This window comes from Beauveria bassiana, assembly GCF_000280675.1.
Source record: "Beauveria bassiana ARSEF 2860 unplaced genomic scaffold BBA_S00078, whole genome shotgun sequence".
Taxonomy (NCBI): domain Eukaryota; kingdom Fungi; phylum Ascomycota; class Sordariomycetes; order Hypocreales; family Cordycipitaceae; genus Beauveria; species Beauveria bassiana.
The window spans coordinates 1,125-23,130 of record NW_007930913.1 but is presented as its reverse complement, the minus strand read 5'-3'; the positions used below and the strand labels follow the sequence as shown (position 1 = coordinate 23,130).

Sequence of the window (22,006 nt, the reverse complement as noted above, 5' to 3'; positions counted from 1 at the left end):
TCCCGAGCTGTGCTTCGCGAACACGCAGATTCGGGGACATGGAATAGTCTGCTAAGTTGTTCAAGAATGATGAAGCAATCCTTTTCTCATTTTAAGGATGACTGCAGCAATTTGTTTGACTGTATATAGCGAGCCGTGTTTCATACATTATTCTGTTCCGCCGGTTAATCCTCCATTGCATTTAGCGATAGATAGCAAAACAGTTTTCTCTCTCGCATCTAACATCACTTTTGCCGCTGAGGTGTGAATACATCAGTGACTATTAGTGACAGCTATTCCGGTCTCTCACTCCCAATGTAAAGATGCTGTATGGCCTCCAAGTCGTATTCTTCAAGAGCGGCCAAACGGGTTCCTCGATCATACTGCGAGCGTCTACGACGCTGCTCGTCACGAAAGTGCTGTCCAGCATTTGGTGTGAATAGTCCTGGGAAGCATTAGCTTTTGTGGTGAGCAGTTCTTTCGAGTACTGACCGACGTGCTCAGCATTTTCGCAACTGCGCTTCATTTTAGATTGGTTATCCGGCTCGGGGAATTGCTCTTCCTGGCCAGCCATTTCCGGCATGGGACCATTTGAGGTAAAGTAGAGCTATACAAAGCATATTAACATATTGTCAGGAACGACGTTGTGAGCTATACCTGCTTTGGGTCGATAGTGCGCGGCCTCGAGCATGACAGAGCTATTCCGGAACTTCTGTACTAGACAGTCTTTCCCTTGTATGGCTGTTGAAATATTAATAGAAGACTGTGTTGGAATTGATATCACAAACTGACTTGCATAAGAAATCTCGGCCACCTTGTCACTTTTAAAGCAGTTCCTTGACGGTCCAATTAGCGCTCTGTCCATGTTCAGGCGGGATATGATACTCACCATCGTTGATTACCACGTGCCTCGACAAACTATGCGAGATAACTTAGTTTATACAAAGTACTCTGATCAATATCAGAACTCACATCAATAATATCTAGAGGCTTCCTTGAAGTCAATTATATTTGTTCACGAATGTTGTTGGGGACTTACATCTACAAAGTTAATGAACGCGTATCCAACACTATGAGATGAGTTAGTGTAAAAAGTTGAAACCTCCGTTTGAGGTAGAAAGAAGTCGTTCGAGACGTACTTGCAGTCGTTTGCAAAGTCTATACGGAGATACATGAAATCATATTTGCCCCAGCTGGACTCGTCGACAATTCGCTTGAGCATTGCTTGGTCTACTTTATTCGGTATATTGCGCAACATAATCTGCAATAGTTAGGAGACTAGTATTCAAAGCTCAGAATATCAGCATACCGTTGTTCGAACATCGATTCCTTCTCTGATCCGATGCACGTCCACATGGTTGTGGTGGCTGCTCGGACTTTGGAAGGAGTTTCTGTTTACTCGCGCAGCGTGTTGCCGCCGATATAATCTACCGTAGGCTGGGTTGGATCTCGATGGACTAAACCCGTTTTGCACAGTGAGGGCTGGAGATGGAGGCTTCCGATAAGCTGCTGAAACTCTCTGATAGGACGGCGAAATGGGTGTTGACAACGGCGCCACTCCGGCGCCTGACGCACTGGTGATGAAGGAGTTTACCAGATATGGGAAACTTGGCGTATAAGAGGGCTGTGCAATTACCGGATACATTGCAAGGGATGTATTCAGGCAAAGGTTAGTCTGAGGTATCGAGTTCTGTTTGGAGCTGACGAGCCCGTACTCCCAGCTAGCGTTTGGATTGGAGATGCGAATAGTGTCGCAGTTTCGCGCACCACCAGTTGGCATCGACTCTTCCTCCTGATATGGTGCAATGACAATCCTTATTCCCTATATGAATGTCAATCTTCATCCCAAGAGGAAATATATACCAGACTTTACTTACACTCTGTCCTTCTGACGTTGGCGCTTGAGTGAGCGCGGTTTTGGCCGCCACAACATCACAATACTCAACAATACCTCTGAAAGACCCATCCAGATAGGTCATTTTCTTTTCAAATGCAAATATTTCGCCGTGGACTCTAAGGTTCGTCATAACTTCTGTGACGACTTGCTCTGCACTGGTTGTTGACCCCGGTGGCACCGTAGCCAAGACCACTAACTGGCCACTATCTCGAGGCAAGGGATACAAATCGGCCGAGGCATCCTATTTCTGATGGTCAACTTGAAAATAGTCATGAACAACGAATCTGTTTTGTATCGGTACCACCTACATGGGTGACTTGCCAGTCAAAGTTGGAAGAGCTGGTCTGATTTTGGAATAGCCATGCATCTCTGATGTCCTCGAAGAAGATTCCCACGATACCATTTCTTTCGATAATTCTCCTAGCTCCGTGGAAGACTCTTGAGCTCTTCTCAAGATCCTGATTCTTATCAGTATTGGTACTTGCTGTCAAGCTTGCAGCCACATACTTGAAGCCACCCATTGACCTCCTGTGGAGTGAGAGGTCGCTCTGCGATTATCTTCAGCCATCTGGACATTCCCATGCTCTGACTGAGCATATTGACCGGTACGTGTATCTCTGGATAAGTGAGACTGTCCGTCAAAATATGGAATGGGCTGAATGCAGAAGCAGTCGGAGACAGTCCACTCTTCGAAGCTCGGCCTGGTGTTACGAATGGGTCTTTCTCACGTTCACGCTGTTCATTCGGTCTGCGGTGAACCATTTGCTTGTCTCTGTGGAGGCCATTGTCTTCAATGTCACTATTACTTCTGATAGATGACACGTCGCGTTTGATTGCATCATTGGGTGATGGCGCTGTCAATCTGGTATCCGGAGAGCTTATGGACGAGTCGCCGCCTCCAGAAGGAGATGGAGACGAAAAGGGCATCATGGGGTTTTCTTTGGCTTGTGCTCCCAGATATTAGAAATAATCGTTTATGATGCGTCTAGATTCTTGTTTCTTGCAAAAAAATAAAAAAAAGGATTTGCATTACCGAGAGAAACCAAGATGTTTGTGTGAAAGGACGTTTGTTGGAGGTTGACGGACGGGCCGTTGCACCTGGCAAGTTTGGCAGCAAACCAATGCCGCGCTCAACGCCCACCTTTTCTTGACAGCTGAGGTAAACTACTAAGACAAGCTGCATGGGTGGCTTGAGATTCGTTCGACTGCTTTAGCTACCGCCTTCGCTAGGTTTGCTACAAGTTCTGATTGCCCCAGTCGAACTTGAATGCTGCCAGCATATATTTGACATTGACCACTTTTCGGAAAATCAGATCTCCAAACTACCTACATAGCCTCTCACCTGTCGTTGTTCAAGCGTACATTCGTGTTGGAGTGCTCCTTCCTGGTTTATGTTGGCATTGGAGACTTATTTTGAACTGGCATCTTTCTGATGCTCTGCATTAATCATTCGGCGTATTTCTTCACTCTCTCTTCATAGCTTAGCGTCAGTTTTCGCTACCCCTTTGGGAGGCAAGCAAGTAACTAGCTAAAAGAGCTTACACGGTAGACTTTCCAGAAGGTAGCGTCTTGAATTTGGTACAAAACATTAACTAGTGCAGGATATGTACTACGTCCTGTAAAACGCCGCTCGCAATGTGGGGCGTCTGGCGAGCTGTTCGACCGCGCGCTCGCAATTCTCGACCGTGATTTCTGCAACGACAGTTAGTTGCCAGGTTGGGGGAATTCAACAGCTCCAAGATGCCACGGCGGATAGAGGCTATCGATGACTATGCGTCCGCAGTACCGCAGGTACTATGATGTCTAAACCTCGTAACGCGATGCTCTCTGCTAATGACATTCAGATCATTCTTTCATCGTCAGATGGCGATTTCCTCGATCACCTTATTCCAGTCCTAAAGGATGCATCGAACTCCCGCCGAACGCCGGCTCTTATTCAGTGTCTCAACCAATATACGGAAGACCGCGAGGCAGACATCGAGCGAATCGGGATGACGAAGCACGAGGAGTTTCTAGACTCTGTCAATCAGTTACAGAACGTTCGCGAAGATGCCGTCGCGCTCATCGCCGAGATTTTGAAGCTAAATCAATCTATTCAGTCCAGCACCGAACAGCTCGCGGAGCAAAAGAGCGCGTTGGTCAATACAAAGGCTGTACGACAGAACATCTCGGATGCCTCTAACGCTCTAAAGGAGTCACTTAAAGTGCTCCACGCCGTCAATCATGCCCACGAACTTGTGCGGCGAAAGCAATACTATTCGTCTCTCAAATCACTCGAAGACCTCCAAAATGAGCACCTGGTTCCCATATTACAGAACCGCTACGCTACGCAACATAGGCTCGCTGACGCCATTCAAAAGTCCATCCCCGCCTCCAGGAAAGCAATTTCCGAGGCAGTCATGGCTGATCTAAACACATGGCTTTTTCGCATACGAGAAGCATCTCAATTCTTAGGAGAGCTTGCTTGGTATTATACTGAGCAAAGGCGGCTGCGGCAAAAAAAACGAATTGAGGAAGACTCATTCTTGTCCAATTTCAAACTAAATTCGTCCATAGAGCTTGTTTGCGATGAGAACGAAGAGCTTGACGTACTGGACAATGAGGAACTCCAAATCGCGTTCACTCCTCTTTTTGAAGCAGTCCACATTCACGAGGCTTTAAACCAAGCAGATCGCTTCCGTTCGGAGTATGCCGCCACGCGTCGACAGCAAAAGGACTTACTCCTACCTAGCTCGATGGACCTATCTGCGGAGGACGAATCGTCCCTCAGTAGCCTCTTGGAAGGCATAACAGGATTCGCAATCATTGAAAAGGCCACCATGCGGCGCGTTCCACATCTGCGATCTGCCATTGAGGTAGAAGAGTTGTGGGAATCCATGTGCAGCACAGGCATCAATGTAGCATCGAAGGCACTGAACGATGTGACGAATGCTGAGGTGCTGCTCAAGATCAAAGGAATTGTTGCGTTGTTCATTCAGACAATGGAGGTATGGATGCAGCATCCCACGTCAATGTTCAAACTAATAGACTCTAGGGGTACGGATACCCTGTCTCGAGTCTGGAAACCTTTCTGCTCACACTATTTGATAAATATGCCGAGCTCCTAAGACGCAGATTCAGTGACGACTTTCAAGAGGTATCGATTCCTGGCGTTCAGGTACTCCCCGTTCCAACGACTAACTTGAAGTTCGTGTCAGATTGTATCAACAGATGATTACATGCCCATGGCAATCAATTCACAGGAAGAATTCGACAAGGTTCTCAATGTCAGCTGGTACACGCCAGAACATAATGTCGAAAACATCACGTAAGTCTCTTGCCTGGTCTTTCCGCGAACCTTCTGCTAATAGCCATGACAGGTTCCCTTGCGTCCTGCCCTTCTCTCAAATGTACCCTCTTTGTTGTATCGACATTCAGAATTTCCTCAACCAGTTTTATTTTTTCTCGGACGACCACTTTCAGCATTCAGATGTTATTGACGAATCACTGCGGCAGGTATGTCTCTCTTCAATCGGTCGTCACCTCTTCCATCCCTCTTCACATACTCTTGGGCCTGAAAGAATGTTCTTTTCTGATTGTGATGTAGTCCCTCGATGAGCTTCTGACAGAAAAGGTCTGTCGATCTCTTGTTGAGCGGCTCAGCTCTCAGTATCTCGGTCAAATCGTTCAGATTCTGATCAATCTGGAGCATTTCGAAACAGCATGCCAAGAACTAGAGCTTCTTCTTATAAGCGCAAGGTCTTCCACTTCAGCTGGCGGCCCATTGAAGCTCAACGCCACTGAGGAGTTTCGAAATAACAAAAAGACGGCGGAGAAGCGGATTTTTGAGCTTGTTAACTCGAAGATTGATGACCTTGTAGACACAGCTGAATACGACTGGTAAGATACGTTGCTAGCATGCCTGGTTGCCTGGTCACAAGCTAAAATTCCTCGCTCAGGTTTACGACAACCGATCCATCAGAGCCCAGTTCTTATATGCAGACGCTTACTCGTTATCTCTCAAATATCATGAACTCTACCCTTTTGGGCCTTCCCCGAGAAATTAAAGAGCTCATTTACTTCGACGCATTGAGCCATACTGCGAGTAAGATATTGGTATGAAACATCAAGCATGCGTACCCATTCACTGCTTTACGGACATACTGACCATTGGTCATGGCAGGCACTCCCACTCTCACCCGAGGTCAAATCTATTAGCTCAAGCGCTGTATCAGCCCTTTCACAGGATGTCCAATATTTGACGGAATTCGTCGATAGTCTTGAGAACGGCGAGATGCTCAAGGAAAACTTGGATGAGTTGCAACAAACTGTCAACCTCCTACAATCCGATAATCACGATGAATTCTACGATATGTCAGTGCGTAATAAGAAGTATAACCGAGTCGACGCCCTCAACGGCCCTGTTTTGCTAGAGAAGTATGTCGTCCCCAGACAATCTTTCAACGGAAGATGCTAAAACATGGTCACAGGCTCAACAGCAGTGCCGCGCAGACGTCTAGCAGAGGTGCGCCGCTATCCAATTTATCTTCTAGGTTCGGAATGATGAAATGAGCTGTAAGAAATAGCATGTATTGTATTGTCAAGTAAGCGAATTCATTTTTTACCATGGTGTCTGCTTCCTGCACAGATCTACTGGGAATTGAAGGAACATGATATCGAATAAAAGACAAGATAAAAGCCGTAACGATTGAACCCTGTCTCAATAGTTCAGGCACCAGAACCGACAGGAGAGAATAAGCAGCGGGGAATGAGCAAGCATGATTTGCTAATGCGCCGGCGACTTGCTGTGACAGCACGGCTCATTCTCACTCAAACTCTTCGGATGTCATCTGTGCCTATAAGCATGTCAATAAGTGATATTGAGCAAAGGTGGCTGTGAGCTTACTTGCTGGGCCTGCATGCCCGAATATGGGTACATATTGTCCATCTCACCATAAATCGTGCCCGCTGCCTGCGCTTGACCATATGCAGCAGAGGCTGCCGCAGGGACTTGGCCAGCGTATAGCGTGGGATTCTGACGGTAATCCTGCTCATTCGTGATTCCGTGGGCACTCATGTATTCGGCTCCAGCCATTGGGTGTGAATTGGGCTGTGCCATGCTAGCAGACATGCGTGCCTGACCGCTTCCAACCGGTGGTGCGGGTTGCGCAGCGGTTCTCTTGGCGTGAGATGCTGCCTCCTCTCGGGGTACAATATCGATCAAGAAATCAAACATGTCAGATTTCGCCAGCGCAGACGCAATGTCGGAACGCTGAAGTGTGCGGCGCTTGTTTTCTTCGGCGTGGATCCAAGCCCGCATTGTCAGCTCCGTGATGAAAACATCGCAGCCCTTGGCAAATAGAATCGGTGCTTCGGCAGAGATCATTTTGACTTCAGGGTCTGCCTTCATTACTTTCTTGATCCGTGCCAGGGGGAGTTGGTGAATTTTGTAATCATGTGTCTCACTCTCTAGGTGAGTAATGGTCTGCTGCCAGTAAGTTGTCAAAATATCCTTGTACTGTCCAGTAAGACCTTGGTGAACCTATCGGCGTAAGTGTCAGTCAGTAGCATGGTATAAGCCCATCACGGCGTAATTAGGCTGACAAACGTTTGCCCAAGGTCCCGTGTACAATTCAGCGGGGGCGAATCCTTGCGTCGCTAGCTGTTTCATTGTCAGAAGAGGAGCGACATTGCTGAGCAGCGAATACACATACAGCGGCGCAAGCACCTGAAATAGCGGCCATCAGTATCATAATAAGAAGTCAGAGCCAATGAAAAAAAGATGACTCACCGTAATGGCCACCTTGTGTTGTGTCATAGACCGGCGCGGGGCGTCCCTGTTGTTGGGATTGCGCCGATTGGTTCTGTGAGTCCATCGTCGCCAAATACGCGATGACTGCTATTTATTAGCCTCTGCGTGATAGATTTGTCGATAATTTCGTTTTCCCTCGGCCGCCTGAATCTCAATGCGACAATATCTAGCGGATCTCTGCGCAGCTCGGTTTGCAGCAATGTAGTAACGAAGCGATATGAGGACGAGCGATGCGTTTGGCTGAATGCCTGTATCTGTGTTGCAACCAAACTACCTAAGTTCCGGCAATGACCCGAAGTACACAGTGCCAACTCTTTGTCGCGCCAAAGCTTGCTTCCGCAGTGACTGAATTCGTGCCGGCGATTTTGTGAGCTACTACACACTGTATACATCACTGTGCTAATGAGGTTGGAGGCTCCACCTCGAGAGAGGTCCCTCAGCACGCAAATGATGAGGGAGTACAAGCCCGCTGAGTGTATTTACTATTGAGTAGTGCTTTCGGACGACCCATTTTTGCTACACGGACAAGAGCTTTCTACTAGTAGGGCTGCAATGGTACCTATCTTTTAGTGTAAGTCACATACAAATAGAGGTATTTTTTAAAAATGCAATATATTAATTGTCCCTGCCACCAAAACCACCCCTCTTGCCGCCGCCGCCGCCTCTTAAAGCTCTCAACACTCGCTAAATCACTCAAAAAACGCATTTTCATTAGTTCAACGATTCCGCACAGATCATCAATTCTTCCGCGCCCAGCGGCGCCAGCAAAAAGAAAATAGACTTCCTATCCTAGCGGTTCTTCTTAGATACTTAATTTTATATGATGTGCATGAGTAAATCTAGGTACCTTAGAAGTCCCGGTGCGGTACGTCACGTGAGGCTCGTCCGGCTAGCAAAAAGCTCTCGTCTGAATAAATAGCACTACTTACTATTTATTTACTACCACGGGTCCATGTCGGCTCCACTCTTTGGTCTAGGATGTTCTTTTATCGACCGCTCAGAAACTTTTTTCCAACCTGCAACTCTTCAGCTCTGCTTAGCATCTCAGATATAACGTCTACTCCAGCAACTGGCTGGACCAGTCTACAGAGTTCGTGACTCGTCTGTCATGTCAAGAATCAGCAGACAGCAGGTATCTGAGCTTCTGCTCCAAGCTGAGCACCGCCTGCAGGGAAGCCCTGTTACCAACAAACCATGTGATGGCGCACTGGACACAATTGAAGCTCTTGCTCCCGTCGCTGCCACAGTGCCTACCGGTGAACAAAGACTCGTCCGTATCGTAAAGAACGAGACGACCAGCAACACCAAAACCAAGGTATGGTGGCCGAGTTATTTCTATCTCTTTTCAACCAAACTACCCCTTTGATGGTGATGAGAAGTAACCACTTACGGTACCCTGACACGAGGTATCGTCCGTTTTGGATAAACGCTTCGTGGCTCCATGATTTATTCATTATCATAGTTACTCTGAATCTTTGTTTTTCATGTCACTTTCTCTTCTGAATGTGGCCCGCCAGAAACGTCTCAAGCAAACAATTGGTCATCGCGCTTCGGCTGCTAACGTCGAAATAGGATTCCGCCGGCTCCAATTGGTTCGATCTTCCCAAAACCGTTCTTACTGCAGAGTTCAAGAGAGATTGGCAGATTCTTCGCATGCGAGGCCTGCTAGATCCGAAGCACCAGAAAAAAAGCTTAAGAACAGAAGCACCCAAATATTCCCAGGTCGGTCAGATCATTGAAGGCCCTGCCGATTTCTTCAGCGCAAGACTTGCCCGCAAGGAAAGACGACAGACAATCCTGGGTGAAGTCATGAAAGATCATGCGAACGACAAGCTGAAGGCAAAATATGCCGCCATTCAGAAGAAGAAGACGTCTGGTAACAAGGCCTTCTACCAGAAACTTGTCGCCCAGCGGCGCAAGGGGCGCGGCTGAAGCTTGACAACCGCGATAGCATACTCGGTCCCGAGCCAAAATTCGGTCTTTTAGAGACTGGTTACCCTTGAAGTGCCCCTCGGGCCGCGTGACTATTTGGTATCATACATTCGCCATGAGAGGGACGCTGCCTTCGCAGCGTACACCACTCGGACTGGGCAGCAATAAACTATGGGGCAGCTTGAGGCATCACACAGGCACAGTACCCTGAAGGGCTTCCGGCAGATTTAACGTCTCACCCCGACACGCGAGCTCTGTCGCAAGACGCGAACGCTAGCACTAAGCAGTAGACTTAGTTGAACTTGCCTGCCATACGCCACTCCAAGAGTAGTATATGAAAACGCCCATTTAAGATACATAACTGAATCTATCGACATGAGTGATGACTTTATTCAGGACATGGACACCGCGCGATGTAAATCTTGGCATGGTACTTTTTGGGTGGTGTTTGTAGATCGTGAATGTATTGATGTGGATCTCTTAAGATCTTCTGATTGGCTGGTGGCAGCCTCTCCACACCCCTAGGGCAATATGCAACCCGTCAAACCGGGCGTTCACTTCATTTTGCATCTTACACGCGATATCACAATGCGCCGCCATATCTCGCCCGAATTGGCGCGTCTACGAGTAGGTGCACCGGTCTGTTTGATGGCTTTGACATATACTTACAACCCCAAAGCCGGTTCTGCAACGGACCAGTCAGGCCGGACTAGCCTACAGGTTCGCATCGATTTTACTCAAGGATGTCGTAACCCATTGGCTAACTTGTATCAGATCCTACGGCACAGATAGCCTGGGGGAATCGCGGACGATACACTCTATACCTTCTCGTTCTGCACAGGACGATGAGCTACGCAATCCACGATCAGCGCAGGCCGTCCACCTCAAACCTCTTCGTCGCACTGCGGAGCATGGCTTTCCTTCGTGCGACCTTCAACTTCGATCTTACAGCGTGCAGCCGCTCGATGTCTTCTCCGATTTTGCACTCCGAGCCGCATATTATCTGGGTCTACCCGCGTTGGGGCCTGTGCCACTGCCGCGTATAACGGAGCGCTGGACAGTCCCAAGGGATCACTTCATTTTTAAGAAGTCGCAGGAGAATTTTGAGCGTAAAACGTTACGCCGCATGATACAGATTCAGGATGGGAATCCCGAGACTGTACAGCTTTGGCTTGCGTATCTTCGGAAGCATCAGTACTACGGCATTGGCATGAAGGCTAACTTTTGGGAGTTTGGTCCTACGGACGTTGAGCGCAACGAGCAGTTCCTGGAAGCTGGTGATGGTGAGCTATCGTCGACATGGGAGCATCTCAGTCAGACCAGATCAGTCACGGAAGCTGAGGCCGAGGAGATGCTCAGCCACGGTCGCTTGAGTAATTCTTTGGGCCTGTCGCGTGCCATGCCTCGTGCCAGCACACCTTCAGCTCCTTAAGCCAATGCTCGCTCTACTTCCTGTGTCTCTTTACTGTGTAACAATATGTAGCTATCTCATGGTGGTATCTCGAGGCGGCTGAAGAACAGCGACATTGCTTTGTGTGATAAATTTAATCGATTTTCGGAGACTCAATGGGCAAGAGTTGTGCAAGCGCCTAGGTAGCTGCCGACTTCGCAGGATCAAATCGCGTTGTATCTGTCGATGTTCAACTAGTCGCCACCCCTCTAAAAAGTGGCAGTATGCTCTCTCTCTCTCTCTCTCTCTCTCTTTTCTTTGGCTTCCCTTCGTTCTCTCTTTCCTTTCGATGTCACTTCTTTGATGTGTTTTCTTTCCTGCTTGGTCGCAGTTTAATCCTTCTTCGCTGTTCTTCAACCGTCCTCATCGCACGGCCGGGTATCTGTACAGTGTGTGACAGCTACAGCCACCTGCGTGGTGGGGCAGCCAAACGAGGACCTACCCTGTTTCTTGATCTCGCGGCTTTGGTCGATTTCGTCCTTCCGTGAGTACTGCTCTCTGGCACGTTTGCTTTTCGGCGGTTTACTACACTCAGTTCGGTTCGCACCCTTGCTTGGCCACTCCTTTGGCCCTCCTGTATGCACTTCTCTGCTCGGCTAGCTGTGCTTTCCCTCCAACCCTCGCACTGAAGAGCCAAGACCTAATCCACCAGGGCGCGATCTCTAGTCGGACGCGGAATGGAATTACAAGAAATGATGGTACCCGAGAGGGTCGAGCAGGTATGTACATTGTCAAGCCACGGAACAATCACCAGGTAGCAACCTAACAAACAAGCAGTTGATAATATCGTTGTACCAACCAAACCCGCCGGAGGTCATCGCAAGCACACAGGCGGCGCTGGCGCGGATACAAAGCCTGCCACAGGCGTGGACTCTATCAAAAGAACTGCTAAGTCGACGAGATGAGAAAGTTCAGTTCTTCGGAGTGCTCACGATCATTATTAAACTCAATACACAAAGGTGAGCATTGTGGAAGCAAGCGGTCTCATAGCCCGCACAAGCTGACCCGTCGTCCAGCGCGTCCATTTCGGACGAAGAAGCTATAGAACTGCTGATCTGTCTAATAGGATGGTACGTGAACCTCATCAGACAAGCCGAAAGTCGCCTCGTTACAAGGAAGCTCGTGTCTGCTCTATCAACATTTTTTCTCCGGTATCATACGATATGGCCGCGCTTCCTCGACCACATCGGAGTATGCTTAGCAAACAACCAGGTCTGCTACCCGGACACCGTGGAGCCCAGCCTTCAGATGTGTCATATGATAGAAATGCTAGGGCAACGACAAATGCAGGCACTCTTATGGGTAGCCACGCACGTCGTCGAGGACGTATTGCGGCTGGACCCGAATTCCGCGAAGAAGTAAGCTACATGACCACGTCGGAAACCGATAGCCGCTGATGTTAAACCAAGCGCGTCGTCATATAAAGCAGTACTAGACAGCACACCAAGCTTCAAAACGATATTGTCAAGATCCCTGCAAAGCAAAGGGGTCCCGGCATCCATTTTGGAAGACGCCATCAAATGTCTTCAGGTATGGCTGGAGTCAGTGTGTGTTCAAGATCAATGAAAACTAAAAACAGTCATCATAGGCATGGGTTACTTTTACACAGAAGGCACCTACTCACGAAACCGACGTTGTTGAACTAGTGAAACCCTTACTAGGTAACGTCATCGAGCTCTTGACGGTTGGTACCGTGTATGATGCTTCAGTAGAGCTTCTCATCGAAGCTCTATCCAACAATCCATCACTCTTCACGCCGGAAACAAATGAAGTTCTCGAAATACTGCTCAAGAGTCCATGGGCAGCGGAATACTACCAGCGCATGACGGATGGCGACTTTACATTCGATTCCATACAATTTGCCCAGCTTCTACTGGCTTTTGCGGAAGCAAGGATGCCTCTACTGATACAGAACTGTCACGCAGATAGCTCCGAGATATTATCTCACCTCTGCGATCTTCTTCTCGCTCAAGGTTACCCCGTTGTGGAAGACAGGATCTTTGTCCCCCTTGTCGAGTTCTGGTCCTCATTCGCGGAGACGATACCAGATCATTTATCGGTCGACGACAGTGAAGAAGAGCCATGGAAAGCCCCTGCCTATACGCTACTCATGAAGGCATGCTCCAACGCATGGCAAAAGATTACGTACCCACCAAGTGCAGCAGTAGCAGACTGGGACTCAAACGATAGAGCAGGCTTTGCCGACTCACGAAACGATGTTGTTGACCTGCTCCAATCTGTCTACGCCCTGGTGGGCCCGCAGTTGCTGGGAAGATTTGCTGCAACCGTGCTTTTATCGCTGAAGGACGCTGCATGGTTGCGACTCGAGGCGGCTGTGTATTGCCTGGGGGGTCTCGCCGACTGCTGCCAGGTCGATGATCGTTGTGACAGCTTCTTGGCATCAGTCTTTCACTCGAAGCTATTCACAATCCTTCGAGACGGACGGGCAACAGTACCGACACGAACCCAACAGACGTGTCTCCAACTGATCGAGCTGTACACTGAATACTTTGAGAGGAACCCAGCTCTACTGCCGCCAGCGCTCGAGTTGTTATTTTCTTCGCTCGGAAATGAAGCAATGGCGTCTGTAGCGTCGAAATCGATACTCAGGCTATGTTCCTCTTGCAGAGCTCATCTGCACACAGATATTGATGCTTTTTTGGCCGAGTATGCGCGGGTTGTCAGCCAGCAGCAACTAGACTGCGTAACCAGCGAGAGAACGATTGGAGCTTTGTCTTCGGTTGCTCAAGCTATCGCCAGCCCTCCACAGCGATACTCGCAATACGGGCGGATTCTGGAATTCATTGAGATGGATTTACGGAAATGTCAACGTCTCAGCATGCAGAAAGGCGATGACAGTGACTTACTCCAACTAGTTTGCTTGGATACCTCGCCGGAAGAGAATCCGAGTCTTCACATGGCACTCAAGGTGCTCAGATGCCTGGCTGGTATGGGAAAGGGTGTGCAAACCCCCGCTGAAAACGCTATCAGTCTTGAGCATGAGAAGCAGCCTGCCGTGCTTTATGATGACGTTTTACCACAACTTCAAAGGCGGATTGTTACTGTGATCGTGGAGCTTCAGAAAATGTTTCCAAACAGTAGCGAGATCACCGAGCAAATTTGTCATGTCCTACGAACCGGATTCTCAGAAAGCGAGGCAGGCCCTTTTGTCCTTCCCCCCTCAGAGGTCGCCCAATACCTGACCTCACATTCGTTTGCTACGCCACGAGTAGGGTTGTTCATAAGCACTGCGTGCTCATTCACCAGCTCAGTGCAAGGCAAGAATAGCCAACAAGGCATCTTGTCCGCGGTGTTGTCTTGGGTCATTGGACTTTTGAGACAATTTCCCTATGACAACACAGGTGCTGCTGTAGGGGCGTCGCAGATTGACATCTCGGCCGAGCCAGAGGTTGCGCAGAACGCCATGGAGATTTCTAGCCGAATACTGACCAAGGACCCGTCTGTCATTCTTCACATCCAACCCGCAGAAATGGCAGAATTCTTCTTTTTCTTCGCGTTGCAGGCGCTGGATGGCAACGAGCCTCTGCCTAAGGCAGCAGCAGCAGAGTTCTGGGTGTGTGCAATCTCAGCCGATGAAATTACGCCTCGCTAACTAAAACAGGCAACATTTGTTAATGTTAGAAGCAGCGACGAGAGCTTCCAAAACGCAATGTCGGGTGCTATGGATACACTTGGGCCCCTTCTTTGCCAGAGTCTCGCAAGAAATATAGGGGGAAACGCTTCTCGAAGCGAGCTAGATAAGCTCAGTGAGCCTCTGAAGAAACTGGTCAACAGACACCCAAGAGCAAAAGAATGGCTGGACGCTAGCTTAAATCATCCCTCCTTTCCAAGCGCAAAGGTCTCGCAAACCGAGAAAGTAATGTTCGTGAAGAAAGTGGCAAGGTCAGAACAAGATATCAAATAGCAGGCACCATGAACCAAATACTAACCTTTTTAAGTCTACGCGGCGCTCGCGCCACCAATCAAGTGGTTCGCGACTTTTGGCTCGCAGCTAGAGGAACGAACTTCTCATATGCAGCATGAAGCCGCAAGGAGAAGTATATAGTACATAAATGGATAACTATGTAGTATGAGTGAAGAGACGTCGTGCATGGGTCAATGCAAATGTTGATGCAAGTAATCTGCACAATCACGCGACTGAGATTATATGCCTATGGCTTCCCTGACGAGATGCATGGTTTCGTCCGCACTCTGGCGTGCTTTCTTCCCGCCTTCAGCGGCAACATGATCAAGGAACTCCGGGTCCTCCAGCAGCTTCTTGTAGCGTCGTCCGATGCCATCCATACCTTTGATAACAGCCTCAGAAACGGTCGCCTTCAGTTCCCGCGGGCTGATGAAATCTGCGGCTAGTTGCGTCGCAGTCCTACCCTCCGAGTCGAAGATCGATAGAATGTCCAGCAGGTTCGCAATACCTGGCCTACTCTCAGCATCATAGCTAATACCCGGCAGAGAATCTGTTAATGCGGATGATACTTTGGCATGAATCGTGTCCGCATTGTCAGTTAGTAAGATGCGAGATCTCTCTAGTGGGTGAGATTTCGACATCTTGGACGATGGTTCCGTGAGTGACATCACTCGCCGTACTGGTGCTGTGAAGGCGTGTCCATAAGCACCACATCAGTGAGGTAACCGAGAAGATCTTACATATAATGATATCAGGGTAGACGAGATGAGGTCCATATGCATGGTTGAAGTTGGTCACACACTCGCGTGCAAACTCAATGTGTTGTTGTTGATCGTGACCCACGGGAACATGGGTTGCCCTGGAAGGCTGTGAGTCGGCGTACCAGAATTAAGATGCGGATCCGTATTAGGTTGCTAACCTGTGAACCAAAATATCGGCAGCCTGTAAGACAGGGTAAGAGAAGAGGCCGAGCTTGAGTTTGTTTCCAACGCGCCCATCACCCAAATGCGACGACTGGGTCAACTTGAGCTTTGACTGGACGACTTGTTAGTCACCGTTCTTGCCAATAGCGTTTCATATATTTTCACCTTCCACTGCGTCATTCGGGAAAGATATCCTACTGATGCCGTGCATGATAGTATCCACATCAATTCCGAGTGGCCTGAAACCTTGTTGATATTTAGTTGCGGTTGTTCCGTACACTTGTATATCTCGTCATACGTACGTCTGACTGATAGAATAAGGTACACCTGCTTGGATCAATGCCAATTGCTAGCAACGAAGCCAAGGCCTCTCTCTTCGCCTTCCTCAAGACATCAGGCTTCTGTGGTATCGTGATAGCATGCAGGTCAACAATCGAGTAGAGCAGGCGAGTAGACTCTGGCTCTTCGTGTTGACGCTGAACCCATTGCCGTAGTGCACCAACATAGTTGCCTAGGTGCGGCACCCCCGTCGGCTGGATGCCGGAAAAGATCACTCGAGGCTGTAGAGACTGCGTTGAAAGGTACCGCTGCATTGCAGATGTTTGACGAAACACAATAGCTGGTGGATGATAGCCCTTGCCGCGATACGGGCCGATGCAGCTTTGAAGAAGACATCTCAGAAGCTTCAACTTTTTGACTTGATGCATGTAGCTGGACATGCAGCTAACGGTGTGCCGAAGGTGTGGAACTTCGAGATGTGCCCTACCAGCTAGGATGCAATCAGCTCACGCAATACGACAAAGTAAAAATGATCACATTATACGCAACACAGGCTCCAAAACTCGAGACGGGTAAAATGTGATTAATAAAGCTTCCAAAATTACTGTGTCTTGTTGTTTGTCTTCCCTCGCATAGGATGGGTGCGTTACATTTTTCAACTCCCCGATACCGTAGCCTTTTGTCGTGTAACGGATACTTCTGATCCCAAAAGAATAAAAAAACTTTCCCGCACAAATACCATCGTGTAAACGAAAACAAAAAGATAAGCAACAACAGCCGGATGTCGAGAATATTTCCAAACTCTGTAGAATAAAATATCACAGCCTATGTCCAGACAGCCTGTTGTTGTTGCTGCCTTTGATAGATTCGAAGCTATGGCACCAATAAAAAAGAATGCTCGAAGCCTACCACTGCTTCTGAGCCACAGTGACAAAGCCAATTGTTAATAATTTATTAGCTTTTATCTCCACAGCATCCCTGAAAACCTTTCCGACTCAACGTGGAAACAGCGTCGAATCGACCATCATCATACAACCGAAGCCGAAACTTGCTAAACGATAGCCCTGACGACTGTCTTTTCATGCACGTAATTAATTACCTACCCGTAGGATATTTGCCAAACTGCGACATACACACATCCATCACATGTTGAAAACAAGGAAGAACAGGTCAGCACGAGCTTATAGCATCTCTCTATCGAGGATGCAAAAACGAGGTGCTATGTAGTAGATCTGTTACACTTGATACAAAAGTACGCGAGCGAGTTCAATGAACAGCCATAACTAGTGAAAACTCTTGATATCGAACAACCAGCCGAGGCCCTCTGTAAGTGGATTTATATGTCAATTATCTATCTACATATCATCTGGAGAATACCTCCTGCTTCATGGGAAGTGTCCCTGGCCTCGTGATGTCAGAAATGAGCCTTAAACTGATAGCGTAACGCGGTGGAACTTCTCATACCTAGCTAGATATCTGAACGGAGCATGCGGCGTCCAACTAGATCCACATCACAAGTGGTGGGGGGGGGGTACCAGAACCGCATGTATCCGGCGACGGCAAGCTGTTACGCAAGATATATCAATTCCCCCACCAAGGGCCTTTCGATGCCACGATTGAGGCCAGCGGGAATTCCTTGGAGACAACACACATTTCGTCTTTCGAGTTTTCAATCTCTTCCCCGTACCGCTGCGTTTCGTCATACATCAGCATTGTTCAATACCATGGATCGTGTAAACACTACACCCCGCCTTGCGGAGCTCCGCAAGCTGATGAAGGAAAACAACATCAGTGCTTACAGTGAGTCCATTTGAAAGAAAACGGGTCGCCTAGGGCTGATATGAGGCAGTTGTTCCATCCGGTGACAGCCACGCCTCCGAATACGCCGCGGACTGCTTCAATCGCCGAGAGTACATCTCGGGCTTCGACGGATCTGCTGGAATTGCCGTTGTCAGCGAGGAGGCGGCCGCACTGTCGACGGACGGCCGATACTTCAACCAGGCCACACAACAGCTCGATGACAACTGGAGACTGATAAAGTTTGGTATCCCCGAGGAGATCACCTGGCAGGACTGGGTTGCCGAGCAGTGCAAGGACGGCAAGACGGCCGGTGTTGACCCTACTCTCCTCACCCCCGCTGTCGCAAAGAAGCTCACGGAGACGATCCAAAAGGCTGGTGGCTCGGGACTGGTGGCCATCACCAAGAACCTAATCGATATAATTTGGGGCAACGAACGTCCCACCATCCCTACCAACAAGGTCTTCATCCACCCGGACAAGTATGCTGGCAAGACCGTCAAGGACAAGCTCGCCGAGCTCCGTGAGGAGATCACCAAGAAGAAGGCCACCGGCCTGTACGTCACTGCTCTGGACGAGGTCGCCTGGCTCTTCAACCTGCGTGGTAACGATGTCGAGTATAACCCGGTATTCTACTGCTATGCCTCCATCACACATCGCGAGGCTATTCTCTATGTTGAGGAGTCCAAGGTCAACCAGTCCGTCCGTGAGCACCTCACTACCAACGAAGTCAAGGTCAAGCCCTATAGCAGTTTCTTCGCCGATGTCGAGGGGGCCTCGGACGGCAAGTACCTGATCACCGACACCGCCTCATGGGCTGTCAAAACTGCCATCGGCAGTGAGGATAACGTTGAGGAAGTCAAAAGCTCCATTACCGATGCCAAGTCGGTAAAGAACGAGGTCGAGTTAGAGGGAATGCGAGCCTGCCACATCCGCGACGGCGCTGCCCTAACCTCGTACTATGCTTGGCTCGAGAACCAACTTATCGAGAAGAAGGCGTCCATTGACGAGGCGCAAGCCGCCGACATGCTGATGGAGTTTCGTAAGAAGCAGGATCTATTCGTCGGCGAGTCATTTGCCACCATCTCGTGCACCGGTCCCAAGTAAGCTTGGGCATTTTGATGTGATTTATGGGATCAATGGGCTAAATTGTTGTCTAGCGCGGCCATCATGCACTACCATGCCAGACATGGCAAGAGCTCGATCATCGATCCCAACGCCGTCTACCTCTGTGACGCCGGTGCTCAATACTACGACGGTACCACGGACACAACTCGCACGATGCACTTTGGCACCCCGACTGAGCGGGAGAAGGAGGCTTATACTCGTGTTCTCAAAGGTCTTATTGCTTTGGACCGTGCCATCTTCCCAAAGGGCGCCACCGGCTTCGCCCTAGACGCCTTTGCCAGACAATTCCTCTGGGTAGGTCACTTGATATGCGTTGCAAGCCGCATCATAACTAATGCCCCTAGAACGCCGGCCTCGACTTCCGCCACGGCACTGGGCACGGTGTCGGCTCGTTTCTGAACGTCCATGAGGGGCCCATGGGTATCGGTGCCCGCCCTGCATACAGCGAGTTTCCCCTCAAGCCAGGCAATGTCATCTCGAATGAGCCCGGCTACTATGAGGACGGCAACTTCGGCATTCGTATTGAGAATGTCATCGTAGTCAAGGAGGTCAAGACGAAGAACAACTTCGGCGGCACGCCCTACTACGGGTTCGAGAATGTCACCATGGTTCCCTACTGCAATAACCTGATGGACAAGAGCCTACTTTCCCAGGAGGAAAAGAGCTGGATTAATGCCAAGAACAAGGAGACTTTGGAAAAGACCCAGGGCCTTGTTGCTAACAACGAGCTGGCTCTCGGCTTCCTCAAGCGTAACACCCAGCCCATCTAAAGGCGCACGAATGCCGCAAGGATAAAAGTCAATAAAAACGATGATGTAAACCACGGCTTCCCAACCCACATCCTTAGCAATGGTGATTCGGTCAAGATTCTCCGGTCAATCGGAATCAGGCTGAAGACATCGACGCCCATTCGTGAGGCGACCTGAACGGCTGTTAGAGACGCCACACAAATCACGGTAAAAGTAGACCAACTTGTAAGGATCCTGCGATCAAACCGCCGAGGAAGACCAGGGTGCGGGAGAAGAAGGCAATGACGACGCCGGCTCCGAATCCTGCGACACACCAATTGTATTAGCAGACAACACAAGACTCTAAGCAGTACAGTCGCAATGATTCATACCAAAGATGCTCCCTCGTGACAGCTGCTCAATGATTCGAGGTGAAAGCCGACCTGTGGGAGGGTTTTCGCGTTGACGAAGCCTCCGTGAGACAGGCGCCGGCTCAAGTGCATCGAACTTGGCGGGACGGAGCGCAAAGCTTGCACCGACACATGCAGCCGGTGCGAGCCCGAGAGCGAAAAGCTTGGCTACTGGTCTGAGTCTCGACATTTCAATCGGGGTTGATTGATACGTCTTCTGGTGTTTTGGGGGGGGGGGGCATCTACCCACTGACCTGTGACGTAGCTACAGTGGGTGTGCAAAGGTGACGCCAAAAAAAAACAGCTCCTACCCTAAAGTTAGAAAAAGTAACTTTAAATAACTATAACTAATTAAATATAAATAATAGTAAAAAAGTAAAGATAAATTTATAGACTTTAGTTATTAATTATATTAATATGAAAGTTAAAATATTGTAATTATATAAAATAAGCTAATAAAAAATAATTAAAAATATAATCTTAATATTTTTAAAAGGAAAAGACTTAAGATTTTAATTTTAAATATAAAAAATTATAAAATTAACACATAAATAAGCTATCTTGATAAAATTATTATTAAGTTATATTTTTAGTAATATTATTTATATTAGTATAGTTTTTTATAAAGTATATATTCTAGTGTAAAATCTACTTTTAGCGTGACTTTTATAAACCTACTATAGCCGGTTGCGGCGGGGCAGCTAGTAGGCAATCAGATCTTAACTACGGCCTTAAGCCATTATTTTCCCGAATGCTTGATTAATAATCACTTGCGTGTTTAGTCGGGCGTGTAAGCTGGAGAACGAGGCAGTTTAAGCAACTCCATGCAATTGCTGGGTTTTACGATATCGCTGGTCTCGGCTCGCCGTATCATCTCGGGAACGTATTCAGGCGCCTAAGACGGCCTCTAGCGGCCGTCCCCTACTGGTAGATACCCTTCCTAAGACTTTTATTTATATGTAGCGGGGGAAATCGAACGTAGGACCTTTATTATAGCAATGTTTAAGACGACAGCGCAGTAATTAACAGAAGTTACGGGTCTCTAGTCTTTTGAACTACTAGACCACGGGCGACGTTAATTGTCGGCCTGTTACATAGGTTTTGTCGGCTAAAAATCAGGGCACTAAAGTACCTAATATTTATACTACTAATCCTATCTATAACTATTTACCCTTATCCCTAACTACTAACTACTAACCTTAACTACTAACCCCTAACTAATACTTTAAAAAAAGAAAGAATAAAACCTTAGAATTTTATAATTTTTATAGAATTCTTTATATAATTATAGTATTTAAGGTTATAACCTATATTATATAAGCTTACTAATACTAGGAGATTACTCTTAATTAGCTATAAGTAGATTTCCCTTACTTCTTAGCTGATAAAACCTGTAAAATAGGCCGATAATTAATAAGGCCCCTAGACTACCTAGGCTTATAACTATCGTAATATAAGGCCTAATCTACATTAAAAAAGGTATAGATCCGCATTTTTACTATGATAGTAACTCTACTACGTACTTAGCAGTAACTTAATAGGCTGCTAGACACAGCGAAGTTTTAAACTACGGTACAATTCGTTTTTTAGAATTATTTATTTTGCCTCCGTAGCTTAGTAGTCGTGAGCTATGGAAGCTCCTTTTCGGGAGGGGAGGAGGGGAGGAGTGTTACGAACGCTGCTGCATGGATGCGGGGCTGGGCCGGACCGTCTAGGTAGGCACGCCCGCAGCCTGGTTAGAACATAAGGTCACGTGATAGCTTATTA

At 48.2% G+C, this 22,006-nt stretch overlaps 8 protein-coding genes across 8 annotated transcripts; 5 read left to right on the top strand and 3 right to left on the bottom strand.

The window, feature by feature from the left end:
- Window positions 1–272: 272 nt before the first annotated feature.
- BBA_09975 (RNA recognition domain-containing protein 2) lies at window positions 273–2,803 on the bottom strand (the record flags this gene model as incomplete). Its single annotated transcript, XM_008605072.1, has 8 exons — window positions 273–424; window positions 472–586; window positions 1,019–1,049; window positions 1,119–1,240; window positions 1,289–1,801; window positions 1,857–2,117; window positions 2,185–2,334; window positions 2,384–2,803. 8 exons carry the CDS (start codon window positions 2,801–2,803, stop codon window positions 273–275), a joined length of 1,764 nt encoding a protein of 587 aa, XP_008603294.1.
- An 813-nt stretch (window positions 2,804–3,616) lies between these two features.
- On the top strand, window positions 3,617–6,427 carry BBA_09974 (Exocyst complex subunit Sec15; the record flags this gene model as incomplete). Its single annotated transcript, XM_008605071.1, has 9 exons — window positions 3,617–3,667; window positions 3,721–4,863; window positions 4,911–5,012; window positions 5,074–5,183; window positions 5,236–5,371; window positions 5,463–5,755; window positions 5,815–5,971; window positions 6,039–6,292; window positions 6,346–6,427. 9 exons carry the CDS (start codon window positions 3,617–3,619, stop codon window positions 6,425–6,427), a joined length of 2,328 nt encoding a protein of 775 aa, XP_008603293.1.
- A 254-nt stretch (window positions 6,428–6,681) lies between these two features.
- Window positions 6,682–7,731, bottom strand: BBA_09973 (CCAAT-binding protein subunit HAP5; the record flags this gene model as incomplete). Its single annotated transcript, XM_008605070.1, has 5 exons — window positions 6,682–6,711; window positions 6,762–7,397; window positions 7,464–7,517; window positions 7,570–7,583; window positions 7,647–7,731. 5 exons carry the CDS (start codon window positions 7,729–7,731, stop codon window positions 6,682–6,684), a joined length of 819 nt encoding a protein of 272 aa, XP_008603292.1.
- Window positions 7,732–8,775: 1,044 nt separating this feature from the next.
- Window positions 8,776–9,599, top strand: BBA_09972 (nucleolus protein required for cell viability; the record flags this gene model as incomplete). Its single annotated transcript, XM_008605069.1, has 2 exons — window positions 8,776–8,982; window positions 9,240–9,599. The coding sequence occupies 2 exons, from the start codon at window positions 8,776–8,778 to the stop codon at window positions 9,597–9,599; spliced, it is 567 nt and encodes a 188-aa protein (XP_008603291.1).
- A 588-nt stretch (window positions 9,600–10,187) lies between these two features.
- Window positions 10,188–11,031, top strand: BBA_09971 (ribosomal protein S10p/S20e; the record flags this gene model as incomplete). Its single annotated transcript, XM_008605068.1, has 3 exons — window positions 10,188–10,226; window positions 10,279–10,319; window positions 10,374–11,031. The coding sequence occupies 3 exons, from the start codon at window positions 10,188–10,190 to the stop codon at window positions 11,029–11,031; spliced, it is 738 nt and encodes a 245-aa protein (XP_008603290.1).
- Window positions 11,032–12,212: 1,181 nt separating this feature from the next.
- On the top strand, window positions 12,213–15,093 carry BBA_09970 (importin 13; the record flags this gene model as incomplete). The annotated part of the gene is made up of 5 exons (XM_008605067.1): window positions 12,213–12,407; window positions 12,498–12,590; window positions 12,638–14,623; window positions 14,672–14,952; window positions 15,009–15,093. The coding sequence occupies 5 exons, from the start codon at window positions 12,213–12,215 to the stop codon at window positions 15,091–15,093; spliced, it is 2,640 nt and encodes an 879-aa protein (XP_008603289.1).
- Window positions 15,094–15,213: 120 nt separating this feature from the next.
- Window positions 15,214–16,490, bottom strand: BBA_09969 (tryptophanyl-tRNA synthetase; the record flags this gene model as incomplete). Its single annotated transcript, XM_008605066.1, has 4 exons — window positions 15,214–15,659; window positions 15,715–15,833; window positions 15,894–16,009; window positions 16,200–16,490. 4 exons carry the CDS (start codon window positions 16,488–16,490, stop codon window positions 15,214–15,216), a joined length of 972 nt encoding a protein of 323 aa, XP_008603288.1.
- Window positions 16,491–17,900: 1,410 nt separating this feature from the next.
- Window positions 17,901–19,871, top strand: BBA_09968 (Xaa-Pro aminopeptidase, putative; the record flags this gene model as incomplete). Its single annotated transcript, XM_008605065.1, has 4 exons — window positions 17,901–17,976; window positions 18,026–19,076; window positions 19,134–19,395; window positions 19,446–19,871. 4 exons carry the CDS (start codon window positions 17,901–17,903, stop codon window positions 19,869–19,871), a joined length of 1,815 nt encoding a protein of 604 aa, XP_008603287.1.
- Window positions 19,872–22,006: the final 2,135 nt, after the last annotated feature.